General features: G+C 45.7%; 2 protein-coding genes across 3 annotated transcripts; both read left to right on the top strand.

The window, feature by feature from the left end:
- The first annotated feature begins 219 nt into the window (after window positions 1–219).
- Window positions 220–5568, top strand: LOC143974574 (acyl-coenzyme A thioesterase THEM4-like). Its single transcript, XM_077476115.1, has 7 exons — window positions 220–423; window positions 1124–1230; window positions 2899–3037; window positions 3127–3280; window positions 3415–3525; window positions 3736–3860; window positions 5160–5568. The coding sequence occupies exons 1-7, from the start codon at window positions 402–404 to the stop codon at window positions 5204–5206; spliced, it is 705 nt and encodes a 234-aa protein (XP_077332241.1). The 5' UTR covers window positions 220–401; the 3' UTR covers window positions 5207–5568.
- A 4368-nt stretch (window positions 5569–9936) lies between these two features.
- Window positions 9937–22238, top strand: LEPROTL1 (leptin receptor overlapping transcript like 1). 2 transcript variants are annotated; one of them, XM_077476114.1, is made up of 4 exons: window positions 9937–10081; window positions 18980–19055; window positions 19360–19546; window positions 21266–22238. In XM_077476114.1, exons 1-4 carry the CDS (start codon window positions 10066–10068, stop codon window positions 21380–21382), a joined length of 396 nt encoding a protein of 131 aa, XP_077332240.1. In that variant the 5' UTR covers window positions 9937–10065; the 3' UTR covers window positions 21383–22238. The 2 variants fall into 2 exon arrangements, with proteins under 2 accessions (XP_077332240.1, XP_077332239.1); XM_077476113.1 differs by lacking the exon at window positions 9937–10081 and adding an exon at window positions 17272–17526.
- The last annotated feature ends 5179 nt before the right edge of the window (window positions 22239–27417 follow it).

Below are 27417 nucleotides of genomic sequence, written 5' to 3'. Positions count from 1 at the left end.
TCAGTGGGCGGAAGGAACTGCAGCCTTTCCGGCGGAAGTGGTGTGGTTCTTGTCAACAGAGGCTCCGGTGTTGTAAAATTTCATGCGACCCGTGATTTTCGCTCACCCCGTCACTTCCGGTGAGGCTACGTCATTCGCACAGCTGACGGCGGGCCTTTACTGCGCATGTGTCAATCCCCTGCCCTTAACAGCGCATGCGCTGTAGATTTATTCTCACGGTGGAGAAAAATTATAGCCTCGAGTGGGCGGAGACTTGCGGGTGGGCGGGCGGAGCTGAACAGATGCTCAGGACGTCAGCAGCAGCCCCGCCCACCCTAATAACATGCCTCTGAATATTAAGTGGTGGTGAAAAATCATACTCAAGTGGGCGGAGATTTTCTCCAGGCGGAGGCTTCAGGAAAATGTCTCCGGAATCAGGGACAGGTGTGAATAGAGACGAGTCCTGGAAGATGCTGATAAAAGGGACATTGGTGGAATGGAAGGGGTTTGGAGAGGAGGTGGGCAGAGGAGCTGTTTTGGTCTAAAGCAGCAAAAGAATCACAACTCCCAGCAGGTGAGGGGGGGCTGAGTTCTGGAGCTTGTGGGCTTTGCTGGGACTTTGTAGTTCAGTTCTAGGTGGAGGAAGGATACACAGAGCATGCTGGGATATGTAGTGCTCCGGTGTGGGGGAGGGGACATGCTGGGATATGTAGTGCTCCGGTGTGGGGGGACGGGACATGCTGCGATATGTAGTGCTCTGGTGTGGGGGAGGGGGACATGCTGGGATATGTAGTGCTCTGGTGTGGGGGAGGGGACATGCTGGGATATGTAGTGCTCCGGTGTGGGGGAGGGGACATGCTGGGATATGTAGTGCTCCGGTGTGGGGGGACGGGACATGCTGCGATATGTAGTGCTCTGGTGTGGGGGAGGGGACATGCTGGGATATGTAGTGCTCTGGTGTGGGGGAGGGGACATGCTGGGATAGGTAGTGCTCTGGTGTGTGTGTGTGTGTGTGTGTGTGTGTGTGTGTGTGTGGGGGGGGGGGGGGACATGCTGGGATATGTAGTACTCCTCCAGTGTGGGGGATAATGTATAGATTGATGTCGGTGTCCCCGTCTCATCTCCTTCCTGTCTCCTCTCTCAGGCACCATGCTGTACGAAATCTCCAGGATCATCCAGGGCGGCGCTGCCGTCTGCCGCCACGCCTCCACCGCCGCCGCCGCCAGGGTAGAGCATGAACACCTATTCCCTGTGAGTACTGATTGGTTGGGGGAGGGGTTAACCGCCTGGAGTGTCCCCAGTGGGGGAGGGGCATGCCACCTAATGTGCGCGCTCTGCTGCCGGACGGAGCCCCATAGACACTATGCCTCTCTGGATATAAATTTGGATACATTTGTAGCCATTCGGATGTATCTGAATCTCGGAGATGAAATGGTAACACATTTTTGTTGAAATTTAATTTACGTTCATCGTTTTCTCACCCATTCCAAATTATTTATGTACGACTTGGATTCGGATCGTTTGGGGGGAGGGGGAGAAACAAAAAGGTCAACCGATTCGAATCCTGTGTCAAGAAATAGCTGGTTGCTAAAGGGGGGGGGTGGCCGCCGCCGCCTCCTTAACAACCAATGAGTCATCAGCTGTCAGCGGGCTTCCCTACTGGCTGAAATGTAAAACACCCCACCCCCTTTGTGACATCAACAGCCCAGCGTTACCTGGTTGGTGATGTCACAGGGGCGGGGCCACCCCTTAGCCATGTAAGAACCGTCGGACATTCAACAGCGTGGAGCGTTCGAAAGGGGTTTTTATTTATTTTTAAATTTTTTGGGGTGGAAAGGGTAGGGGTACTACGTACCTCATACTCATTCACATAGTTGGAGGTAGTGTGGGATCTGGGGGGGACTCCTTTGTTTTTTTGCCAATACCCCCCCCCCCCCCCCTTTCCTTGCCTGCCCCCCGGTCTGCATCGGATAAGGGCCTGGGGGGGACTTTTTATTTACTATTTTTGATCTATGTACACCATACTCATTCACATAGGTGGGTAGGGCGGGATCTGGGGTCCCCCCCCCACAACCACCAGCCAGGGTTGTTGGAAAGAGGCCCTTGTCCCCATCAGCATGGTGCTTAGGGCAGGGCCCTGGTATGGTGACCTGGTATGGTTTGGGGTGGGGGGGCACTTGCTCATACACCCCCCCTTCCCCCTTTCCTGGGTTGCATGCTTGGATAAAGGTCCGGACCCCTATGCTTTTTTTTTTTTTTTTTTTATTCCTCTTCCCCATCGGGGGGGGGGGGGGGGGGGCTGGTGCCCATGCAGGGTTGGTTGTTGGGGGGGGGGGGTTTGTTTTTTTTTCCAGGATTTTCTATTGCCAGCACTCATTTGTTTTTACGTTTCAGCTGTCAGTGGGGAATCCCGCTGACAGCCAACGAGTCGTCGGTTGCTAAGGACGTGGCGGACGGCGCCCCCAGCCCGATCCTTAGCAACCAGCTATTTCTTCACACAGAATTTGAATCATTGATCGTGTGGTGTTTGTGTTTTGTTTTGGGTTTTGTTTTGTATTGTTTTTTGTTTTTTTTATTTTTTGTTTTTTACGAGTTCAAATTGTTTTTCAAAAAATTGTGGAATCCGTCAGAAAATGAATAAACAAAATTAAAATTTTTAACTAAAATTCTGAAACCAAAATTTGGTAACGTAAGAAATTTGAATGTTCTGCACACACCTCTAGTGCCGCTCACACCCTGACCGCGGGACGGTGATCGCTGTCAGTGGGAGGTGATCCCAAACATCTGCTTCCTATAGGCTGAATATCCACCAAAGACTCCACCCAGAATGTCTTCTTTTTAACCCTCCCAATCATAGAAAAGCCAAAGCGAAGGGCACAGGTCTGACATCTGTTTATTTATTTATTTTTAAATCTGCAGGCCGCCCTCCAACCGCGGGACTACGCCGTGCCCAACCCCACCTGGAACCCCGAAACCAAGAGGCTGTACGAGGAGCTGAGCCGAGACCCGAGCTGGAGGAGACTTCCCTCCTACGAGGAGTTCGCTGGCAGCAGATCGAGTACAAGAATAAGAATAGTGTTTGGCTGTGGTGGGGGATGACATTAGAGTGTAAGCTCCTCTGGTGACCTCTGACCTCCTCCTGTACAGGTATGAGCCTGGAGGCCGACGGGGAAACTCGTTTCTTCACCAGGAACCTGGATCAGGAAGGAATCGGCTTCGAGTATTGTATGTTCTATAACGAGGCGGAGAAGAGGACAGTCTGCATATTCCAGCCCGGGCCCTATCTGGGGGGCCTCGCAGGGTGAGCGTTATTTTCTTTTTTTTTTTTTTCTTTTTTTTTTTCTTCGCAGAGCCTACCCTAACCAGAATCCTTTGGTTCCTCGGGCTCTCCTTGTTCTCCTTCCACCTCTCGCGTCCCCTCTTGCCTTCTTCTAGGTACACACACGGGGGCTGCATCGCCACCATCGTAGACTCCACCGTGGGGGCGGGAATTGTAAACGGCATCGGACCGGCTATGACCGCCAACCTGAACCTCGACTATCGGAGGTAAGCGCCCAGGGGGGAGAAGAGGACCTACCTGACACTACATGGTTGTCAGGAGATTGTACAATCGATGGCCGGCGGTGATGATGTGGTAGTGACAGGGGAAGAATAATATTGGGGAGACTCTCGCGGGGGGGGGGGGGGGTAGGAGTTGTTGATGTTCTGAAGCTGTGATAGCAGAGAGGTGTAATGAGGTTCTCTTTGTGTCTGTAGTCCGATTCCTCTGGGATCCACAGTCCTCATAGACAGCCGAGTGGAGAAGGTCGACGGTCAGAAAGTCTACACCAGATGCCAGGTCCGCAGTCATGACAGCGCTGTGCTTCACAGCGAGGCCACCGGTGAGGACTACTGCTGGGAAATCTTCATTCTGTAACTCCATTCCTTCCTCTCTTGTCTCTCCTGTCACTCATCTGTGGTTTCTGATCTGTCGCTCCTGTCATTGCTCTTCTGTCCCTCCTCCTCTGCCATTCCTGTTTCTTGTCTGCTGTTCCTGACTCTGCTCCTTTGTTGCTCCTCTGCCGGTGCTGGCGTTGCTCCGCTGCCATTCCTGTTTCTTGTCTGCTGTTCCTGTTGCTGCCCCTCTGCCATTCCTGACATTGCTCCTCTGTCCCTTCTTGTTGCTGCTCCTCTCTCCTTCTTGTCTGCCGTTCCTCTGTTGCTGCTCCTCCTCTGTCTCTCCTGTCATTGCTCCCGACGTTGCTCCTCTGCTGTTCCTCTTCATTGTCTGCTGTTCCTGACGTTGCTTCTCTGCCGTTTCTGTTATTGCTCCTCTCTTCCTCTGTCATTCCTGGTGTTGCTCCTCTGTTGTTGCTCCTCTGTCCCTGCTGTTGCTGCTCCTCTCTCCCTCCTTCTCTGCCGTTCCTAGCATTGCTCCTCTGCCATTCCTCTTGTTTCTTGTCTGTTGTTCCTGTCGCTGCTCGTCTGCCGTTCCGGTCGTTGCCAATCCTGTCATTGCTCCTCTGCCATTCCTTTTTGTTTGTTTCTTGTCTGCTGGTCCTGACACTGCTCCTTTGTTGCTCCTCTGCTGTTCCTGTTGCTGCTCCTCTGCCATTCCTGACATTGCTCCTCTGTCCCTCCTTGTTGCTGCTCCTCTCCTTCTCTGCCGTTCCTCTGTTGCTGCTCCGCCTCTGTCTCTCCTGTCATTGCTCCCGACGTTGCTCCTCTGCTGTTCCTCTTCATTGTCTGCTGTTCCTGACGTTGCTTCTCTGCCGTTTCTGTCATTGCTCCTCTCTCTCCCTCCTCTGCCATTCCTGGTGCTGCTCCTCTCTCCCTCTTTCCCGTTCCTGGCTTTGCTCCTCTGCCATTCCTCTTGTTTCTTGTCTGCTGTTCCTGTCGCTGCTCCTCTGCCGTTCCTGTTGCTGCTCCTCTTTCCTTCTCTGCCATTCCTAGCGTTGCTCCTCTGCCACTCCTGTTTGTCTGCTGTTCCTGTCACTGCTCCTCTCTCCCTCCTCTGCCATCCCTGTTGTCTGCTGATCCTGTTGCTGCTCCTCTCTCCCTCCTTCTCTGCCATTCCGGTTTCTTGTCTGCTGTTTCTGTTGCTGCTCCTCTCTCATTCCTCCTCCTCCTCCCTCCTCTGCCTTTTCTGTTGCTCTTGTTGTTGTTCTGACAATTTACACTTTTTTTTTTCTCTCCTCCAGCTTTGTACGTTATGTTGAAGTCAGGAGAATCTGAAGCCCGACTATAATTTGCACATCTCAGACCTCAGGAAATGTTACAGATTCTGTTGGTTGGCAGCTGCACTTTGTACTGTAATGTATCCTGTCTGTCACTAGAGGGCAGCAGATCCCGTACCATAGAAACCCTCCTGGGAGAACTTTTTTATAATGTACTCACCGCTCTCTTGGATTGATCTTTTGTAGCGGTCCCTTTTTTCTAGGTGCAATGACCTCAAACCCGCCCCCACCATGTACCCGTTTTTGTACAGCCCTGTTCTTTGACTCCTCCCAACCAAATGTAATTAATAATCGTTCATAATTATTGTATGTGACGTTTATTTAAACTGAATAAATACAGAAAATATTTTCACAGCATTTCAAGTGTTGCAAATACCTTCATTGTATCTTCTTCATCCTGGGGACCGTTCCTCCTCTCGCTTCATCCTCGGGACCGTTCCTCCTCTCGCTTCATCCTGGGGACCGTTCCTCCTCTCCTCATCCTGGGGAACATAACTCCTTTTGCCTCTTCGAGGGAACCATTCATCCTCTCTCCTCATGCTGGGAACCATTCCTCCTCTCTTCTCACCCTGAGGACCATTCCTACTCCTCATGCTGGGGACCATTCCTCCTCTCCTCTTCTCACCCTGAAGACCATTCCTACTCCTCATCCTGGACACCATTCCTCATCTCTCCTCATCCTGGACACCATTCCTCATCTCTCCTCATCCTGGAGACAATTCCTCCTCTCTCCTCATCCTGGAGACAATTCCTCCTCTCTCCTCATCCTGGAGACAATTCCTCCTCTCTCCTCATCCTGGAGACAATTCCTCCTCTCTCCTCATCCTGGAGACAATTCCTCCTCTCTCCTCATCCTGGAGACAATTCCTCCTCTCTCCTCATCCTGGAGACAATTCCTCCTCTCTCCTCATCCTGGAGACAATTCCTCCTCTCTCCTCATCCTGGAGACAATTCCTCCTCTCTCCTCATCCTGGAGACAATTCCTCCTCTCTCCTCATCCTGGAGACAATTCCTCCTCTCTCCTCATCCTGGAGACAATTCCTCCTCTCTCCTCATCCTGGAGACAATTCCTCCTCTCTCCTCATCCTGGAGACAATTCCTCCTCTCTCCTCATCCTGGAGACAATTCCTCCTCTCTCCTCATCCTGGAGACAATTCCTCCTCTCTCCTCATCCTGGAGACAATTCCTCCTCTCTCCTCATCCTGGAGACAAGGATCCTGGATGAGGAGAGAGGAGGAATTGCCCCCAGGATGAGGAGAGAGGAGGAATGGCCCCCAGGATGAGGAGAGAGGAGGAATGGCCCCCAGGATGAGGAGAGAGGAGGAAGGGTCCCCCAGGATGAGGAGAGAGGAGGAAGGTTCTCCAGGATGAAGAGACACAAGAAAGGGTCTCCAGGATGAGGAGAGAGGAGGAATGATCTCCAGGATGAGGAGAGAGGAGGAATGATCTCCAGGATGAATAGAGACAAGAAAGGGTCTCCAGGATGAGGAGGGAGAGGAGGGATGGTCCCCAGGATTAAGAGAGGTATCTCCCCAGCTGGACACAGACACCAGTTCAACCTAACAATGGTTATCCCCATCTTGTCCATGCCATGTACAATCACCCCCCATCCTCTCCATGCCATGTACAATCACCCCCCATCCTCTCCATGCCATGCGCCATCATCCCCCATCCTCTCCATGCCATGTGCCATCTGTTATCCCCCATCCTCTTCATGCCATGTGTCATCATCCCCCATCCTCTCCATGCCATGTGTCATCACCCCCCATCCTTTTCTTTGTTCTTCTCCTGTTAGACACATCCTGAGCCCGGAAGTCCCATCTTCTCCCCCATACCTGAAACTAGACAAGAGAAGTTGGCATTGTCCTCCACCTGAGGCTGGGGACCCCTGAGTTGGTGGACACTTTGGGGGGGGGGGGGGCAGCCTTGTATATGGGGATTCCACCATTCTATGGATCGGGGGCCCCTGTATATTGTTCTCTGCAGCCTTGTCAGCCGGTCCCAGCCACATTGCTACCCATTAATAGACGCTCACAGACCAGCACCTGGTAGAGACGTGGCAGGAGGGACTCCTAAGGGTGAGTGATGGCATGTAAACCTGCAAGACCTAGTGAACCCCTAGAAGAGTGAGTGTGGCTCCACCCACCATATTCTGGGGTCACCGATGAGTCCGGACTCCATATTCTGGGGTGTGGGGTCACCAGTGAGATCAGCCTCCATATTCCAGGATCACCAGTAAGCCCGGCCTCCATATTCTGGAATGTGGGGTCACCAGTGAGATCAGCCTGCATATTTTGGGGTCACTGAGTCCGGACTCCATATTCTGCACTGTGGGGTCACCGCTGGAGCCAGCCTCCATATTCTGGGGTGTGGGGTCACTGGCCTCCATATTCTGGGGTGTGGGGTCACCGGTGGAGCCGGCCCCCATATTCTGCACTATGGGGTCACCGGTGTAGCCGGCCTCCATATTCTGGGGTGTGGGGTCACTGGCCTCCATATTCTGGTGTGTGGGGTCACCGGTGTAGCCGGCCTCCATATTCTGGGGTGTGGGGTCACTGGCCTCCATATTCTGGTGTGTGGGGTCACCGGTGTAGCCGGCCTCCATATTCTGGGGTGTGGGGTCACCGGCCTCCATATTCTGCACTGTGGGGTCACCGGCCCCCATATTCTGCACTATGGGGTCACCGCTGGAGCCGGCCTCCATATTCTGGGGTGTGGGGTCACCGGCCCCCATATTCTGCACTGTGGGGTCACCGCTGGAGCCGGCCTCCATATTCTGGGGTGTGGGGTCACTGGCCTCCATATTCTGGTGTGTGGGGTCACCGGTGTAGCCGGCCTCCATATTCTGGGGTGTGGGGTCACTGGCCTCCATATTCTGGTGTGTGGGGTCACCGGTGTACCCGGCCTCCATATTCTGGGGTGTGGGGTCACTGGCCTCCATATTCTGGTGTGTGGGGTCACCGGTGTAGCCGGCCTCCATATTCTGGGGTGTGGGGTCACTGGCCTCCATATTCTGGGGTGTGGGGTCACCGGTGGAGCTGGCCTCCATATTCTGGGGTGTGGGGTCACTGGCCTCCATATTCTGGAATGTGGGGTCACCAGTGAGATCAGCCTGCATATTTTGGGGTCACTGATGAGTCCGGACTCCATATTCTGCACTGTGGGGTCACCGCTGGAGCCAGCCTCCATATTCTGGGGTGTGGGGTCACTGGCCTCCATATTCTGGGGTGTGGGGTCACCGGTGGAGCCGGCCCCCATATTCTGCACTATGGGGTCACCGGTGTAGCCGGCCTCCATATTCTGGGGTGTGGGGTCACTGGCCTCCATATTCTGGTGTGTGGGGTCACCGGTGTAGCCGGCCTCCATATTCTGGGGTGTGGGGTCACTGGCCTCCATATTCTGGTGTGTGGGGTCACCGGTGTAGCCGGCCTCCATATTCTGGGGTGTGGGGTCACCGGCCTCCATATTCTGCACTGTGGGGTCACCGGCCCCCATATTCTGCACTATGGGGTCACCGCTGGAGCCGGCCTCCATATTCTGGGGTGTGGGGTCACCGGCCCCCATATTCTGCACTGTGGGGTCACCGCTGGAGCCGGCCTCCATATTCTGGGGTGTGGGGTCACTGGCCTCCATATTCTGGTGTGTGGGGTCACCGGTGTAGCCGGCCTCCATATTCTGGGGTGTGGGGTCACTGGCCTCCATATTCTGGTGTGTGGGGTCACCGGTGTAGCCGGCCTCCATATTCTGGGGTGTGGGGTCACTGGCCTCCATATTCTGGTGTGTGGGGTCACCGGTGTAGCCGGCCTCCATATTCTGGGGTGTGGGGTCACTGGCCTCCATATTCTGGGGTGTGGGGTCACCGGTGGAGCTGGCCTCCATATTCTGGGGTGTGGGGTCACTGGCCTCCATATTCTGGGGTGTGGGGTCACCGGCCTCCATATTCTGCACTGTGGGGTCACCGGCCCCCATATTGTGCACTGTGGGGTCACCGCTGGAGCCGGCCTCCATATTCTGGGGTATGGGGTCACTGGCCTCCATATTCTGGGGTGTGGGGTCACCGGCCTCCATATTCTGGGGTGTGGGGTCACCGGCCTCCATATTCTGCACTGTGGGGTCACCGGCCCCCATATTGTGCACTGTGGGGTCACCGCTGGAGCCGGCCTCCATATTCTGGGGTATGGGGTCACTGGCCTCCATATTCTGGGGTGTGGGGTCACCGGCCTCCATATTCTGGGGTGTGGGGTCACCGGCCTCCATATTCTGGGGTGTGGGGTCACCGGCCTCCATATTCTGCACTGTGGGGTCACATATTATAAGATCAAAAACAGGCAGTGGTAAAAAAAAAAAAAAAAAATCTTATAGTAAGTGCATATAGTGGCTCTCCTACTATGTATATTCATTGTGGCCAAAATTGGTGTGTTTCTTGCGTAGGACCGCTGAGCCTTGTTGTTCACAGCTTGAAGCCATGATTTTTCTTCACCAGTGAAGAAAATCTTGGGGTGGGCGGGGACGTTCTCACCATCTGTTCAGCTCCGCCCGCCCACCCGCAAGTCTCCGCCCACTCGAGGCTATAATTTTTCTCCACCGTGAGCATAAATCTACAGCGCATGCGCTGTTAAGGGCAGGGGATTGACACATGCGCAGTAAAGGCCCGCCGTCAGCTGTGCGAATGACGTAGCCTCACCGGAAGTGACGGGGTGAGCGAAAATCACGGGTCGCATGAAATTTTACAACACCGGTAATAGGGTTAGTGTAGAAAAGAGCGGAGATAGGTGTGTGTAGGGGAGACTTATGTGTGATATCTGAAGGAGGGCACATAGTGCACTGCAAGACTTACCTCTACCCGAATCTGCGACACTCAAACTGCTCAATGGCTGGAATCAAAGGTAACACGCTGCTTATACACACACACCTATCTGTCCATTCTTCTACGGGTCCAGACTGTTTTTTTTTTTGAAGAATGGGGGCCTACTTAATAGGTGGGTGGTCATAAAGTTATGGCTGATTGGTGTACTAGTATACAGGTTACCCCTGGACTTCTCATTGCTGCTATGGCATGTGCTCTTGTGACTCACTGCTTTGGCCTCCTTAGATGATTATAAGGGCAAACCTGTTCTTTCCCCATTCAGGAAAAAGCAGCATGTTGTTGTTATGTCGGATTTATACTCCGATCAGCTATAACATTATGACTGCTGACAGGTAAAGTGAATAACATCAATTATCTTGTTCCAAGGGCATCTGAAAATCGGTGGGCTATATTAGACAGCAAGTAAACATGTTGTTCCTGAAGTTTATGTATTGAAAGCATGCTGACCCATGTGCACAACCAAGGGTGCCTATAATTTTGACACCATAAGAACTGGTCCATGGAGAGCAATGGAAGAAGGTGGTATGGTCTGATGAATCACATTTCCTTTTGAATCATTTTGAATGGTCAAATGTGTGTTACACTTAAAGGAGTTGTAAAGGAAGAAGATTGTTTATCTTAATGCATTCAATGCAATAAAATAAAAAACCTTCTGTGTACAGCAGTCCCCCTAACACTTCTCTCAGGTCCCTCCTCTCTCCAACGATGTCTTAGCCATCCGAGATTCATCCTCCTGATTGGCTGAGACGCAGCAGCTGCCATTGACTCCCGCTGCTGTCAATCAAAGTCCGCTAACCAATCAGGAGTGAAGGGGCAGGGCTCCGTGCCTAGATGGACACAGGAGGCTGTGACTCAGCTCGGGTGCCCCCATAGCAAGCTGCCTGCTGTGGGGCTACTGAACAGGAGGTAGGGGGCCAGGAGAGCTGAAGAGGGACCAGAGAAGAGGAGGATCTGAGCTGTTCTGTGCAAATCCACTGCAGCAGAGCAGATAATTATAACCTGTTTGTTTTATTGGGGGGGGGCAAGTCTTCGCAATCACTTTAAACTTGGGTAGAGATGGCACCAGAATGCACTGGGAAGGAGGCAAGCTGGTAGAGGCAGAATGATTTGAGGAGCACAGAAACAAGTTTGAGGTGTTGGCTTGGCCCCCAAATTGTACATATCTCAATTCAATTGAGCATCCATTGGATGTGCTAGGAAAAACAAGTCCGATCCATGGAGGCTCTACCTCGCAGCTATAGGACTTAAAGGATCTGATACTGACTGCTTGGTGCCAGATACCACAGCATACCTTTAGAGGTCTAGTGGCTTCTACCAGTCAGGGCTGTTTTGGCAAAATAAAAATGGGAACCTACTGAATTTTGAGTGCGTGTTCATAACATTATGGTTGATAGGTGTGTGTAACTGTTGTATTAGTATGCAGGCTACCCCAGGGCTTACTATTGTTGGTATAGCACGTGCTTGTGTGATATTTACTGCTTTTGCCTCATTAGATACTTATAGGAACACTGTATTAGACCAAATCTGTGCTTTCCCCATTCAGGCAAAAGCAACATATTCATGTTGTTTTTTTTTTTTTTTTTTTTTTTTTTGTGTTTAGAGGCTTTAACAATTTGTGCATAATATAAAGGAAGACAGTACAGATGCAATACAGTTTAGGCCAGGGATATGCAATTGGCGGATCTCCAGCTGTTGCAGAACTACAAGTCCCATGAGGCATAACAAGACTCTGACAGCCACAAGCATGACTCCCAGAGGCAGAGGCATGATGGTACTTGTAGTTTTGCAAGAGCTGGAGGTCCGCTAATTGCATACCCCTGGTTTAGGCCATGAAGGTTAGGAGTGACCTGCTTGTTGGAGCTTACAATCTAAAAGGGATGTCTCTAAAGCCTCGTACACGCGATCAGATTTTTGGACAAACGTTCGTCTGTTTTTTGTTGCATGCTAGTCTCATGTTGAAAGTGAAGAGGTTACCCACCATATGAAAACTCTCGTACAGCAGAATACAACTTCAGAAGTGACATATTGTGTTGACTAGTTTTGTATGTATTCTTTCGTTTCTGTGCATACGTAGCCTTGCTCTTATGATTTTTTTTATTTTTTTTTTTTTTTTATTTTTTTAATACGAAAACCATACTAATTAAACGAAAATCAGACGTTGAGTTCACGTACGACAAAAAATTTATAGTCTGCACGTCCAGCTTTTGTGGGACGAAAAAAACGGAATCAGCGATCGAAAGCACCGTACTAACGATCTGAAAACCGTCAGATCGTCTCAGACAAAATTTTTCTTCCGATTTTCGTATTGTGTGTGTGTACGGGCCTTTATTGTGTGCAGGTGAGTTGATAGAGAAAGCAGAAATACAGTTTATTAGGTGGAGTGAGCTTCCCTGAGGAGTAGGGATGCACCAATACCAAGCATTTGAGCAAGTATTTTGCTTGCCAAAATGCTCCCCATACTGAAACCGATACTTTGCGGTGTGATTTGTGCCAATACAAAATGAATAGGCGCAAATTGCACTGCAAAGAATTGTATGTGATTTTTAACAGGCATCCGCTGTAATTACATATAGGTGTCCCGTTCCGCAATTGTAGAAAATCGGAGCTGCTGGAGAAGCTGTAGAGGCTGTCTGCCTCCAAGCTGACATCCTTTCCACCTTATACCCATGGGGTCCCAGACTTTCTCCAGCCCCGTGAGCACCTCCAGCTGCCCTGATTTGCTACCATGGGCGGACCAGGACACCTATGTACATTATTTTGCATGTGGCCAGATGTTTACTGTAAATTCTAACCTTTTTAAATTGCCCACTAGATGGCTCTTTATTTCACACACACACGGGGAAATCGCATACAATTCAGACTGGAATGGCACCTCATTCCTGTTCAAATTGCGTGCGATTTGCTGCAATTTTTTTTTTTGTATTGACACAGATCGCACTCCAAAGTATCATGTACTCGGTATCTGAGTACTTGGCTGAAAATATCAGTACTCGTACCCGTGGATAAAAAAACAAACAAAAAAAAACGGTATCGTGCACCCCTACTAAGAAGGTGAGTTTTTAGGGATCGCCCATAGACAGATTGGAGTAGGGAGTGCCAGAGGATGGCTGAGACACTGAAGATGTACTGGAGGACAATATGGATGGAGGTGACAAAGGCTAGAGAGCAGGAGGCATTGGTAGCTGTAGAGAGAACTGTTTGATTATTTTAAGATGAGGCTTGGATGTAGTTGGGAGTAGAGTTGGGGATGATTTTGATGACTTTGTATTAGAGCTGCGCGATTAATCGTTAAATTGCAATCTCAATTTAATCCCCCTCACAATCTTAATGCAGCATTTCCATGGCTCAGTGCAGAACTGTTCTCTGCTCACAGCTGACAGCTGTCAAAAGAAACAAAAACAGACAGCCTGCTAAGTTTATCAGAGCATTCCTCAGGCTGAGATAACCATAAACAATGTAACATTTAGTTCTTTTAGAATCAGATCAAAGGAATGAACTTCGGTCTGTAAATGAGGTCCATTTAACCTCTTAAAGTGGTTGTAAACCCTTTTGTTTGTCTTTTACACCACTTTTACCTACACGTAAACCTATAACAAGGCTTTACCTGTAGGTACCTTGAATATCTCCTAAACTTGCAGTTTAACAGATTTTTTTTTTTTTTTTTTTTTATTCAAATATTCTTTTATTGAATTTTTTTTCCCCAAATTTTAAAACATACATTGAATAAATTTCATCAACGTATTTTCCAAAGGTAATATTTTCTCCTTACATTTGATGCATCCTACAATTGCTCCCTCCCAATCCTCCTCCCCCGCCCCCCTTCCTATGCCAACTTATACACCCTAATTTCATCTTTGTTTTACCTGTCATATCTACAACCATTCCCGCATACTTTGGCCCTTCTCTACTCTCTCCATCTATCTTCCTGTGTTTATCCAGTGTTCACTCACCCTTAAAAACAACCCATATAATCCTGAGTGTTATCTATTGTGCCCTATGTTTCTCGTCTGTTATTCTTGTCCAGCCTTAAAGTCTCACCATGAGTACTATTTCCCTACTTGTAAAAAAAAAAAGACCTTGGGTCGCTATTCTAATCCTCTTTCCCAGTCCCTCTAACGGGGATAAGCCATCTTTCCCAACCATGGCTTCCACATCTTTTCAAATTTCTTAAAATTACCATGTTTGGCAAGTACCACTTTTTTTTTCCTCCCACACCGTCTCATTTATAACTTGAACCCATTCCCCAGATGACGGAGGCCTCACCGACTGCCATCTCTGTGCAATCAATTTTCTTGCTTGAAATGGGCAACTCAACTCCAGTTCCAATATCCTCTTCTACTGCTCTGCCGTTATTTCCCCTACAGTATATCCTCTTCCCATCTCTCGTTGTTTTTAAGAGATTCAGGCCCTTCAATGACTCTACTGCATATCTGTGCATATAACTCAGCGATAAGTCCCTTGGACATACCAGACTTGATTACACTTTGATGGAGGGGACCCTTACTCCATTATACTGCTTGTGTCTCAAACTGAGTTCCCAGGGCATGTCTGATCTATAAGTATCTGTAGAATGAGTGGTTTGATATACCATACTCTCTTTTCAGATTTGCAAATTATTTTAAAGTGCTTCCCCCGTATAAATGGGCCAAGCAGCTTATACCCTGTTTTTCCCATTCTTTAATGTTCCCCATGACCAGCAGCTCTTGCAAGTTCTTATTATTCCAAAGGGGGGAGAATTTTGTTTCTCCCCTATACCCCATTAATGTCTTAACTGATTCCCACACTTTTATGGCCATTCTTAATGTCGGACTCCTAAAGGGGAAAGAATCCACTTCTAACGCCTCCACTACTGTATTGTGTGGGGCTCCTAGTAACCTCATTCTGCCACCTGCGTTCCCTCCCCCAGAATATTACATCCCCCCCCCCCCCACGTGCTGCAACTGTGCCGCCAGGAAATAACTTCGGAGGTGTGGCACAGCTAAGCTCCCCTCGTTTTTTGGTAACTTTCTGTGAGGGGGAGACCGACACCAATGGCCCCAGTTTCAATATCCTCCACTGCTCTGCTGTTATTTCCCCTACAGTATATCCTCTTCCCATCTCTCTTGTTCAGAGATTTGAGCTCTTCAATGACGCTACTGCATATCTGTGCATATAACTCAGAGATAAGTCCCTTGGACATACCAGACTTTATTACCCTTTGAAGGAGGGGACTCTTACTCCATTATACTGCTTGACGCTTTCGTCAGAGGGCGCCCGATGACAAAATGCATCATGGCATGACCATGCAGCAACCCATGTGGTCGGATATTTTGTTTACATATCCCGGGAATACCGCTGCATGTGCAATCAGCTGAGCGGTGAGAGGTATTCCCAAGACAAGTGACGAGATTCTTTGATGCTTTTATTGCCTGTTTCATGCTTGCTTTACTTTCAACATTGTAAGTGCAAAATTGTAAGGGGATACTTTTTATTATCAAATAAATGTAACTGGATTATGGTATGGGGTGTGACGAAAAGGATATGTAATAGAGCTGCCACAACGAGTCGGCGTAATCGATTACGCCGACTACAAAAATACGTCGACGTGAGTGCAGGGCGTCGATGCGTCAGTATCTATCATTATCTCCCGCTCTCCTCCGTGCCGCTGTCCCTAGGGGTGCAACGGATCGTTACCAATCCGCACGGGTCACCCCGCTCGGATCGGTACATGCCGCGATCAGCGGAGCGCTCAGCGGTCTCGGCCTTAGGAAAGGCCACGGCTTCGGCCTAGCTCCGAAGCGGCGGCCATCTTTCTACACCCAGGCTGTTTACACTGTGATCACTCCAACGGAGTGATCACTTGTAAACGAACCGGCGTCATGTCATGACGCCGGTTCCTCTCTCCCCTCTCTGTACTAATCTGTACAGTGGAGGGGAGAGATCAGATGGAAGCAGCCAGCCCTTCATACCCTGAAGTACCCAGCAATGCCCTGCCAGCCCATACTCTGCCGTGCCCTGCCAGCCCATACTCTGCCAATATTACAGTGGGGACTATATGGTGGTGGAATTTTCACAGGTTTTTGCAAATTTAAATTATTATTTTCTGATCTGAAAAATGATCCGATCCGTGAGTTTTTTTTGATCCGTTGCACCCCTAACCACCACCCCCTCTTCTCCCCCTCCGTGCATCTGTCCCCCTCCGTGCTGTCGTCCCCCTCTCTCTTCTCTCTGTCCCCCTCCGTGCTGTCGTCCCCCTCTCTCTTCTCTGTGTCCCCCTCTGTGCTGTCGTCCCCCTCTCTCTTTTCTGTGTCCCCCTCTGTGCTGTCGTCCCCCTCTCTCTTCTCTGTGTCCCCCTCCGTGCTGCCGTCCCCCTCTCTCTTCTCTGTGTCCCCCCTCCGTGCTGCCGCCCCTCTCGGAGGTCTGTTAAGACCCCTGATATCTCACCATAGCCCCCCCCCCCCCCCCCAAAAAATAAAAAAATTGCAATAAATAGAAAATTATTATTTAAAAAAAACAAAAAAACACACTGACACTGTCCCCACACACCCTCCCCCTTATGTACTTATTTTTTGTAAAGTTATCCCAAGGATTATTTAGCTAATCAAAAAAAAAAACACTAGATTCATTTAAAAAAAATATATATAAAAAAAATAATAATCGGATAGTCGTTGACTAATCGAAAAAATAATCGATAGATTAGTCGACAGACAAATTAATCGTTAGTTGCAGCTCTAATATGTAATGTAACTGTTTCATTTTATTAAAATGAGTGTGCTGAGGTTTGTGTGTGTCTGTTAGGGCTTGTTCACACTAGTAGTTGAGGAGTGGTAACATTTAGTAAAATCACAAATCCCCCTCATTCACCTCTTTAAATTTATTAAGTATGAACGAAAAATGTCTACTAAGGGTTTTCCAATTGTCAAACTCCATAATGGAATTAGCAGCAGCAGGCTTTCAGACTTTCTTCTGTGGTTAGAATTTAACTGGAGTAACTGGAATTGTATGCATGCATGCATTGTTTGTACAAGTCATGAAGAATCATACTAGATTGCAATTCTATCATTCTGTAATAAATGTAAAAACTGTAAATTGTGTATAATTGATTGAAGCCAACTAGGGGATGCAAGTTCCAACCAGATAAACAATTAAGTCATTGAGTCAAATCATTCTGGGAGGTACATGTAGTTCGCTGTGGAAACAAAATTACTGAAATGTATTTTGTCTTTAATCAGGGTGTATTAAGAGTTGGAAACACCCTAGGGGCTTAGTGCAGTCAGATGACTGTCTGCTGACTACTCTCCGGAGTTCTATTCTTCATTTCTCCAGTCAGCAACTGCCTGCCTTTCAGATGGAATTGTCCAGCTAAATTCATATATCTGCATGACAAATTATTTTGCTGTGGTTGCTACATGCAGCATCTTCTCCAGCCATTTACTGTATATTTCATGCAACATTAAGAGATGGAAACTAGACAGGATAACTGCAGTGAGTATTCATTTTGGTGACTTTCTGCTTTTTTCTTTTGTATTTTTGATTGAGAACCGGGCTCCCAACACTTTCTATTTAGTTATTCATATTGAATGCATAGTAGTTAAAGTGTTCTTTCCAAATTCTTTGTTGCATATGTTTTTGTTTGAGCTTAGCATATGACCACACGTTTGATGCTAATCATCTTGTATATTCTCAAAAACTAGGCTAAGATCTTTTGAAGCCAGGTTCTTTACCATTAGTACATGTACCACAGGGAGAAATTCTTGCAGGCTCTAGAGCTACTTTTTTTTTCATGTTCATCTAAATTTATTGTAAGGCTGCTTTCACGCTGAGGCTCTATAGCGCTAAAAATAACGCCTGCGAAGAGCCTCTCCTCTCACTCCAGTGTGAAAGCCCGAGTGCTTGCACGCTGGAGCAGTGCGCTTGCAGGACGGTAAAAAAAAAAGTCCTGCAAGCAGCATCTGTGCAGCGATGTAGAAGCAGGGTATACCCTGCTCCTAAAGCAACCCTGCCCATTAACATCAATGGGCAGCACCGCCGAACCACCAGCACGCTGCAGCGGCACTTTGAGGGCGGTTTTAACCCTTTTCCAGCCACTAGTGGGGGTTAAAAGCGCCCCGCTAGCGGCCAAATAGTGCCGCTAAAATTACCATAAAGCGCCGCTAGAAATAGCGATGATTTACCGCCGATGCCCCTTGCCTCAATGTGAAAGCACTCTAAAGCTTGTATCAGCACAAGTCTTGGCCATTTGGAGGATAGGCAGGCTGCTGGAAAACTAACCAGGCTGGGACTGATGTGCTTCCATGCTCAGACATGGGCAGTTTGAAATAGGAAAGCAGGGAGGGTAACGTGATTACCAGGTATTGCACACAAAGGAGGCAATGCAAAGGGAACAGGATACTTTTTATTTTTTTTACACTGGTACATACTTCAGCAGACACATATCAGGAATATTAAATGTTGGAGTAACATCTTGTCTTTGTGTCCTTTTTCTCCATCTTGGATACCTTCTCTTCTTTATGCCATGAGTACCTTCTCAGATACCATTATGGCTTTGCACCCTGGGGACCATCTGGTATGTGTGCTCAGAGGAACATTTCATCATTGCACCCTGCAGAAAATCTTTGCTTGTATCATTTTGTGGGCAGCCTTCACATCCAGGAAGAGGATGCTAGCCAAAGATAATACATATTGTTGGGCGGTTTTGGTATTGGTGGAGTGAGAAGAGAAGTCACCAATTATTTGAGAGAAGCAATCTTCACTACAAAATTTTGGATTTATTCTGAAATAAATCCTTATTAGGTTTTTAATTCATTATTATAGTGTGTGTGTGTGTGTGTGCGCCTTTATTTTCTTTTAATTTGCAAGTGCCTTTACATATATACTTTTTTGGCCATGGTTTAATGTTTTTGACTCAATTTACTTGTCATTTTCTGCTTTGTTCTAGCTTTGATCAGCCTCTCATTTGGAGGGGCAATCGGTCTGATGTTTCTTATGCTCGGCTGTGCGTTGCCACAATATAGGTAGGTTTACCGTTCTCATTCATTCGCTGTTGCAATAATCAGTGTCAACTAATCAGGTTTTGTCTGTCTCAATTGATAAGGGCACTTTAAGACAAAGTGCACTTTATAATTTTTGCCCTGATATAACCTAAACAATGTGTTGCGCTGTTATACATTCAATAAGCAATTGAGTGCATGACTACAATGATTTCTGATGTAAAATAATAATAATAAAAAAATAATAATTATAAAAGAAAAAAGAATAATTTGATGTACATTGACATTTTAATTTCTAGACTAATATTTATTTCTCTCTCCTATCTAGTGAATATTGGCCATTGTTTGTGTTGTTTTTCTACATACTGGCCCCTATTCCATACTGCATTGCAAGGAGAGCAGTAGATGATACAGATGCTGCCAGTAACGCCTGCAAGGAACTGGCCATATTTCTCACAACTGGAATAGTTGTCTCTGCTTTTGGGCTGCCAATTGTATTTGCCCGAGCAACAGTGGTGAGTCAAAATCTTGGCAGAGTATGAATGCATTTGAAACTTTATCACATTTGTGTCAGACTGTCGGTTTGTATTCTCATTTCATATCACTTCTGGCCCAGGTGTCATAGATAAACATTTTCATAAAGGGAGCACGGCTTTTGGAACTCCTCAGGAGCTGCTTATTTACTGTCAGCCCCTCCATCATGCTAAAAGGCTACATTAAAATTAAAACCCGGGGGGGGGGGGGGGGGAGCAGGGATGGGAGAGGAGATGGAGAGGGGGTCTAAACAAACCTCTGTCTCTTTTGAAACATAGAAAGGGACTGCAACCTGAGCTGCACTGTACATGACTCCTATTCATTCATTCATAAAATAAAATGCAGTACACAGTGTGTACTATGTTTCATTCACAAGCACACATAGTAAATACAGTTTACTATGTGTCAGTGATGAAAGAATACAGGAGCGATCATTACTGATTGCTGACTATATCCTTTCAGGAAAGGAAGGGGTCTGGTAGGCAGAGGAAAGATGGCAGCCGCAAGGGGATTGGGTTTGTGAAGGGGAGTGGATCGGTACTAAAGGGTTAAGCGGCAGGGAAAAAGAGTTAGAAGGGGAGTGAAGGGCAATTTAGACCACAGTAAAGGTAGGTAGAGAGGCAAGTGACACGGCACAGTGAAGCGGCAGCGAGGGGATGAAAATTTCAAATAGCCAGCCACTGATCAGAGCCATCACTCATCACAGCTGTTCCTCAGATTACTCACTGGTAAAGCAGGTCATTAGATTAGTCCCAACCCTTTCCTTCATTGTCGAAACGGCACTCCCAACACATACAGTGTAAAAATACAGCCAGAAACGGCGTGCAGAGCTTATGTTAGTAGAGATGAGTGTGGACAGCCTACAGAATGCAGATGGGGTGGATAGCACATGGGTAGGGGAAGAGGATAAAATACATAGAATACCCTGGTGTGTTTAGTGGAGGGATACATTTGGCGATGTCTAGTGAAGGCTGTGTTTCAGACCTAGCCACCTTTTTTTTATTCTATAGAATTGGTTTATATTTTATGCTTTAGTAACGTAGCTCGAAGACTTTCAGTTAAACATGAACTGCTGCATGTGCCCATGAAAAGTGCCTACATGTATCTGCAGCAGTCCCAAGAAGGTGAAAATGCTGGACTATGTTCCATCCTAAAAATGTTCCAAAAGTGAACGTATCTTTTAACTGCAGGTATGTGTAAGCCCGTTTTTGTAGGTGTAAACTTTTAGAGATTCACTTTTAAAGATTAGTTTCAAGTTGCAAACAAAAGCAGAAGCTTTGAAAGTGCCACAGTGGAACCTTGGTTTATGAGTAACACAGTTAACAAGTGTTTTGAAAAATGAGCAACTTTAAAAAAAAAAAAAATCCTGACTGTTGTCTTGCAAAACAAGCAGGATTCAAGCCAATGGGGTGTGCAGTACTATATTTGGCCAGAGGTGCGGGTGCGCCGATGACAATCAAAACTTCATAAATAATCCGTTATGGAGTGTTTCCGAGGGTTTCCGGATTCAGACAAGCTGTCTCAGAGTATTTCCGAGTGCCTTCCCCCCGCCACATACGGTATTGCATGCAATAGAAGTCAACGGATTATGCTCCTAATCCAAGGTTCCACTGTATATTAGTTATTTTTGTATCCATCCCAATATTTCTAGGTGTGCAAGTTTTTGATGCTAATGCAGAATCCTTTTCTTTCCGTCACAGATTCGTTGGGGAGCATGTGCGCTGGTTCTCACAGGAAACGCAGTCATCTTTTCCACAATATTAGGCTTTTTCTTAGTGTTTGGAAACAATGATGACTTCAGCTGGCAGCAGTGGTGAGGCGTAGTAAAATGTCTCTCTGCAATGAGCCTGACTCCCATGAACACCCATTCAGCCAGTAGGACAGTGTGCAGTAACTGTAGCTCCACCTTGGCACTAGCATGCGGAGTCCTGCCGCATTGTTTAATCATGCTTTTTGCCATGGACATGCTGTATGGCTTACCAAAAAAGCGCTTTAATGAAGAAAAATATTTCTTCCGTGATGTTATTTTTGTCTGATTCAGTCGTCGGACCTTTTTATGTATCATTGAGGTAGTCCATTTCATGATAAGATAAATATACATGTAGTTTTATTGCTGTTTTTTCTTTTTTTTTTTTTTTTTATTAACGCAAGAAACCTTTGTCCATTCCCTACATGAGGTCAAGGCCTCACTTTACCAAATGAGTCCAAGTGAAAATCTGCCATGTGTAGAGCACTTTTTTCAGGTGTTAAAACATACATTTTTATTTTATGTTTAACTGACAATGTTTTATATGTTTTGGCAACCATCTCTGACTGAAATGGCTGATGTAACTGTTTTTATTATTTTGTTAATTAGCAATGGTGTTTTGTAAAAATGTGTTTTTGTCTGTAGTTTTGTGGTTAAAAAAAAAAAAAAAATGTTGCAGCTTTACACCAGACAGCGAGAGTTCAGATACCAATGCTGCAGTACCAGTGTCTTCCTAAGACCTAAAATACACTACAAAAATCAAACCGGTACAACCTTTTACCAGTTTGGAAAAAGAATCCTTTACATTGGATCACAAATTGACAATGTAAGTTGACATGAGGAAATAAGTGCATTAGCTTGGTCCAAACGCTTAAAGTGTATCTAAACTCAAAAAATGAATATATTGCATCATATACCAGTCTTTAGATGAGTGGCCTGTAATTTCCTTCAAGCTTCTTTTTTTTTTTATTTTTTTTTTTTTTTTTTATTTATTTATTTTTTCTTCCTTTACTAACCTGGGGCATAACGCGGCTCCTGTACCTGATTTGCCACACGCACTCCTCCCACTGTATCCATGGAAGGAGCCATGTTTGTCAAACAGGCTGAAGTTGAAACATGTATGGTGACGTTGTTGTGTCTGGCTCCACCCCTATGCAGTTTGTCAAATATGATTCTACCTTTACAACTCCTTTAAGTGGACTTAATTAAATTGAACTTGATTGTTAAAATTGAGTGATCTTCAAATGTGCCCGCCTTAATTTATTTAAATTACATGAGGGTGATCAGCACAGTAGTTAAACTGGAAGCAAAACCACTTTTTTTTTTTTTTTTTTTTATCTCCTAAACGTGCGGCGTTTAGGAGATATTTCACTTGTAGCATGCTGATGCAGTCGTCGGCGCATGCACTGTGAAGAAACAGACCACTGTGCCGTGACTGACGGCTCCCACGTGCATGTGCAGGATTGACGTCACGCGACTTCAGCCAGTCACAGAGCCAGAGCCAGAGTCTGTGGCCCCAGAAGCAAGAGCGACAAAGATGGATGCTGCCTGCACAGGGGACAGCTCAGCCTTTGCTTTCTGGGTAAGTGTCATCGCATACTAGCCCATTATGCTTTTTAATTTGCAGGTCTTGGGTGGAACAAAAGAGGAAGTAAACCCCATCGGGGTTTACTTCCTTTTTAAGGATGTATACAGTGACTGACTGAAGAAGAGTCCCTGATTCTTTAAGAACTAAACTGCTTCATTTTCCTGTTGCTGGAGTAGCTTAGAACACTAAGATATTGATTGGTTGATATGACAGAGACCGTTCTTCAGTCAGAAAGATCAGTATGAGACATTTCCTGGTGCTCAAGGCCCTGTACACACTGGGTGTTTAGCCCCAGTGCATGCGGAGGGTCCAGGAGCACAGTCCACCCACCGTGCTGGCAGCCTGTCAAACTCCAGGAGACTGATGTGGCTTAATGGTGCGACTAGCATTACTTTCATTTTAGTGTGTTATATGCCTAGGGAAGAGTTTGACCTAAACACCTGAGCCCCATAAACACTCAGTGTGCATGAGGCATAAAGAATCTCTGTCACTATCCATTTGTAGAATCTGTATGCTCTTCTAGAGCTAAAGAATCTTCAGTATCCAATATATTTCTGGGTGTCAGATTCCTGGTCCACCTTCTGTGCTCTGTGGTTCTGTCTGCCAGTCCCTACATCACTACTCTATCCTGTAGCAATGCAGGGCCCAGCAGACTGGACCGTAGCATGTGGCGGGGGACACGGGCATCCCATACTACCAGAAGTGTCAGGTGCGGAAGATTCTGCCAAAGGCCATAGCTCTTGAGGAGGTGTATGGTTGGTGGGATAGACCAGGGTGCTTTTTTATTGATATATTTTTTTTTTTTTTTTTCTGGATAGCAACAGAGTGACTAGGCTTTTGCATGTTATTATTTGAAGCACACTCAATTTTAAATGGCATCTAAAATGAAAACGTTATTAAAATGTACCTGTTCAAATACTAAATATCTAGATGATATTCAGTTTCTGTGGAACGTTGAATCCATTAGAATGTATATGTTACAGTAGCCCCAGGGCCTGATTAAGTTCCTGTTCCGTGGACAATTGTCCTACGGTAAAATGCATATATTTATGTAGAAATCCCAAATGGTCCTATGTGGTTCTTTTTCATCTATATAGCTGCAGCTTATAGTGTTTTTGAATAAAACAAATCACATTTTTTGCATTTATACATGCATTAAGCAGATTTATTGCAATGAATGGGAAATGCACATATATTTTAAACACCATCAAAAAGCCATGTTTTTCACCCTTCGTGAATCAAGAAATAACAAACGTGTAAAACTTCCAAAAAGGCACATGAACATATTTAGTAATGTGTTGAAACTTATATTGCAAACTCATGTGATGGGACCTTACTGCAGGGTGAATTTTTTTTTTAATAAACCAGATCTTCTCTTTCACTTCCCTTTCACACTTTAGTAAGTCTGGTCTTTGGGTTTAGAAGCACCTGCACAAAACCTCAACCTTTACAGTGGTTTACAGTTTATTCAGTCCTGCACTGCAAAAAAGTTTCGATCTGACTACTGTTAGCAACATAGTAATAAATATATAAAGCTCAGCATGAACTACTGAACACACAGGTAGGTTATAATTGACAGGGTTTGCCGCTTTTACAACTTAATAATGTACTTGAAACATTGCTTTACCTTCCATTGTGCATATAGAGACAAAAACTAGAAAAGGAAAATCGCTAATTTATATACGTATATTTGTAAAATTTTTAGTTTGGAGTTTTCTTGCAGTAGCAAAATAGACTCAACAGGACAAAATGAAAGGTTTAAATCTATTTTGTCATCTGGAAAACCATTCTGGTGCATGATTTTTATATATCTTTTAATCACTAAAGCTGCATCGGTGTAGTTTTTATCTGTTATTCCTGTTAACAATCGTTACTTACCTCAGTATCGTAATGTGATCATTGATATTGCATACAATGTATAATTTTAACTGTCATAAATTCAGTCCAGCTGTGATTTTTTTTTTTTTTTTTTCTCTCTTCTTGCTGCACAAGCATTATGGTAGCTTAACATAACATAGATACACCCATCTTTCCTTCATGTTTGCATGTAAATATTAAGAAAAGATGGGTCTTTAACATTAGAACCATTGACCTTCATGAACTGAAATGATGAGGTACTTTTATTTTTTTGTACATACCTACCTGGTACCTAGTCTGACTTCTTCTTATTCCACCATCTCTTGCAAAGGTAAAAAGTTATCGGTAGCAGAAGAGGTATTATTTGAATCCATAGAAGGCTAATCTATTGGAAATTGTGTATAGTGCTAGCTCAAGGTATAGAAGCAGGGTGATGTTGAGGCCTTGCATTAGAATTCAAAGCATTGCAAACCATCTATTTTAAGAAAATGCAATAAAATGACCCTCCTCTCAAGATACTAGACTCCTATATGTATATACTGTTAAAGGATTACTACACGTTATATGTATTGGATTATTTGACTTTTGGTTAGCAGTGTGTACATGTATACATTTTTGTAAAAAAAAATTTGTGTGTGGTCACCCACCACTTTTTTTTTTTTTTGGTTTTAACAAACTCAGAATTGATGCTTAAACATTGCTGAACTGCTTCATGCATTATAATATATATTAGTCCGGATCTGCACTGAATTTTCTTAATCAGTATCTGCAACCTAATATTGCCCATTGAGATAGCTGGACAACCCTGGTATAGGGTAAAACAGACTGCAGCCAAACTTAAATTTTTTTTAAAAAAAATTTCATTAAGAAAATAGACCATAAGCGATCCTTTTTTACTTCTGTCTGAATGTTTTTGGGGGGGGGGGCGAACTTCCAGGGGACCTTGCTGAGGTGAGGTCTCCCAGAAATGGGGACGAGTACCTCCCGCAGTGCCCACGCGCCGCGAGCTCCGTGACCATGCTCGTGGGTCCCGCAGACTCTATCGCCACGGGGATACCCACGATCGTGTCACGGAGCTCAAGAACAGGGAGATTCCGATGTAAACAGCATCTTCCCGTTCTGTCAGCACACTGATCATCTACACCCTGTCATCAGAAGCAGCGATCAGTGTGATGTCACACACAGCCATGCCCCCAGACAGTTATAAACATGCCCCTAGGATACACTTAACCCTTCCCCGCCCCCTAGTGGTTGACCCCTTCACTGCCGGTGAAATTTTTTACAGTAATCAATGCAATTTTATAGCATTGATCGCTGTATTAATGCCAATGGTCCCAAAAATGTGTCAAAATTGTCCGATGTGTCCGCAATAATGTCGCAGTCACGATAAAAATCGATCACCGCCATTACTAGTAAAAAAAAAAAATAGAAAATTAATAAAAATGCCATAAACTATCCCCTATTTTCTAGATGCTATAACGTTTGCGCAAACCAATCAAACGCTTATTGCGATTTTTTTTTTTTTTTTTTTTTTTTTTTTTTTTTACAAAAATATGTAGAAGAATACGTATCGGCCTAAACTGAGGGGAAAAAATATTTTTTTTATATATTTTTGGGAGATATTTTATTTTAGCAGAAAGTAAAAAATAATGTTTTTTTTTTTTTTTTTTTTTTCAAAATTATCGCTTTTTATATATTTTTTTTTTTTTTATAGCGCAAAAAATGAAACCCGCAGAGGTGATCAAATACCACCAAAAGAAAGCTCTATTTGTAGGGGAAAAAAAGCATGTCAAATTTTGTTTGGGAGCCACGTCGCATGACCACGCAATTGTCAGTTAAAGCAACGCAGTGCAGAATCACAAAAAACACTCTGGTCAGGAAGGGGGTAAATCCTTCCGGGGCTGAAGTGGTTAAAAAATATATAGTTCATAGGTTTTTCAATTCAAATCGCTAGCTGAAGGCTAAAGAAACATGTAATGGGAGAAATATGAAAGCTGTAATTTCTGGACTTTCGTATTTATAGTGCTGGTTAGTTACCTTACTGTCATACTCGCCCTTTTGCTTCAGTACTTTGAGCTGCTTATCTGATTTATTATGTATACTAGTTTTGTATCAGTGGCTCAAATTGAAGCAAGATGGTCAGCATAACCTCCAGGAATCTATTTTTTTATTTTTAATAGTTCAGCAATGACTGCCCTCATATCTTCTGTCCATTTTTTCACCCAATTCTGCTGTCAGAAGTGTAACAAAACTATGGGTGTATGGCCAAAGAGGGGAATTTCATTAAATAAATATAATGTACGACCTAAGAGTATTATTATTTTTGTAATATCTACGTAAAACCTTTTCTGCTTCCTCTGACATATTATTTTTATATGCATGCTGACTTGCAGATACTCCTTATAGTGACTGCCTGTATATCATAGAATTAGGCAGCATACCTGCCTAAAATATATCTAAAACCAAAACTTTATTTTTATTTTGGATAGATGGGATTTTTCCCTCTCATCTGTGTCTTGTTAGGGAGATTTTCCTGCGCTTTCTGTCCATAAAGGCTGGATTCACACCTATGCATTTTTAGTGCTTTTTGCAGATTTGCACTACAGTTCATTTAACATGATTTCCTATGGAACATGTTCTGTAGTGCAAATCTGCAAAAA

This window comes from Lithobates pipiens, unplaced genomic scaffold (assembly GCF_037356315.1).
Source record: "Lithobates pipiens isolate NorthernLeopardFrog02 unplaced genomic scaffold, aLitPip1_a1.2 Scaffold_13, whole genome shotgun sequence".
Lineage (NCBI taxonomy): Eukaryota > Metazoa > Chordata > Amphibia > Anura > Ranidae > Lithobates > Lithobates pipiens.
Note: the sequence above shows the minus strand (reverse complement) of the source record. Positions and strands in the feature narration are given on the sequence as shown.

Excerpts from the sequence above, each read along its gene's own strand:
- LEPROTL1 (XM_077476113.1), top strand. The coding sequence starts at position 17,502 with ATGGAAACTAGACAGGATAACTGCA. Across the intron at positions 17,527-18,979 it reads AACTAGACAGGATAACTGCA|CTTTGATCAGCCTCTCATTT; the intron begins GTGAGTATTCAT and ends GCTTTGTTCTAG. Across the intron at positions 19,547-21,265 it reads TATTTGCCCGAGCAACAGTG|ATTCGTTGGGGAGCATGTGC; the intron begins GTGAGTCAAAAT and ends TTTCCGTCACAG.
- LOC143974574 (XM_077476115.1), top strand. The coding sequence starts at position 402 with ATGTCTCCGGAATCAGGGACAG. Across the intron at positions 1,231-2,898 it reads AGCATGAACACCTATTCCCT|GCCGCCCTCCAACCGCGGGA; the intron begins GTGAGTACTGAT and ends TTAAATCTGCAG. Across the intron at positions 3,038-3,126 it reads GTTCGCTGGCAGCAGATCGA|GTATGAGCCTGGAGGCCGAC; the intron begins GTACAAGAATAA and ends CCTCCTGTACAG.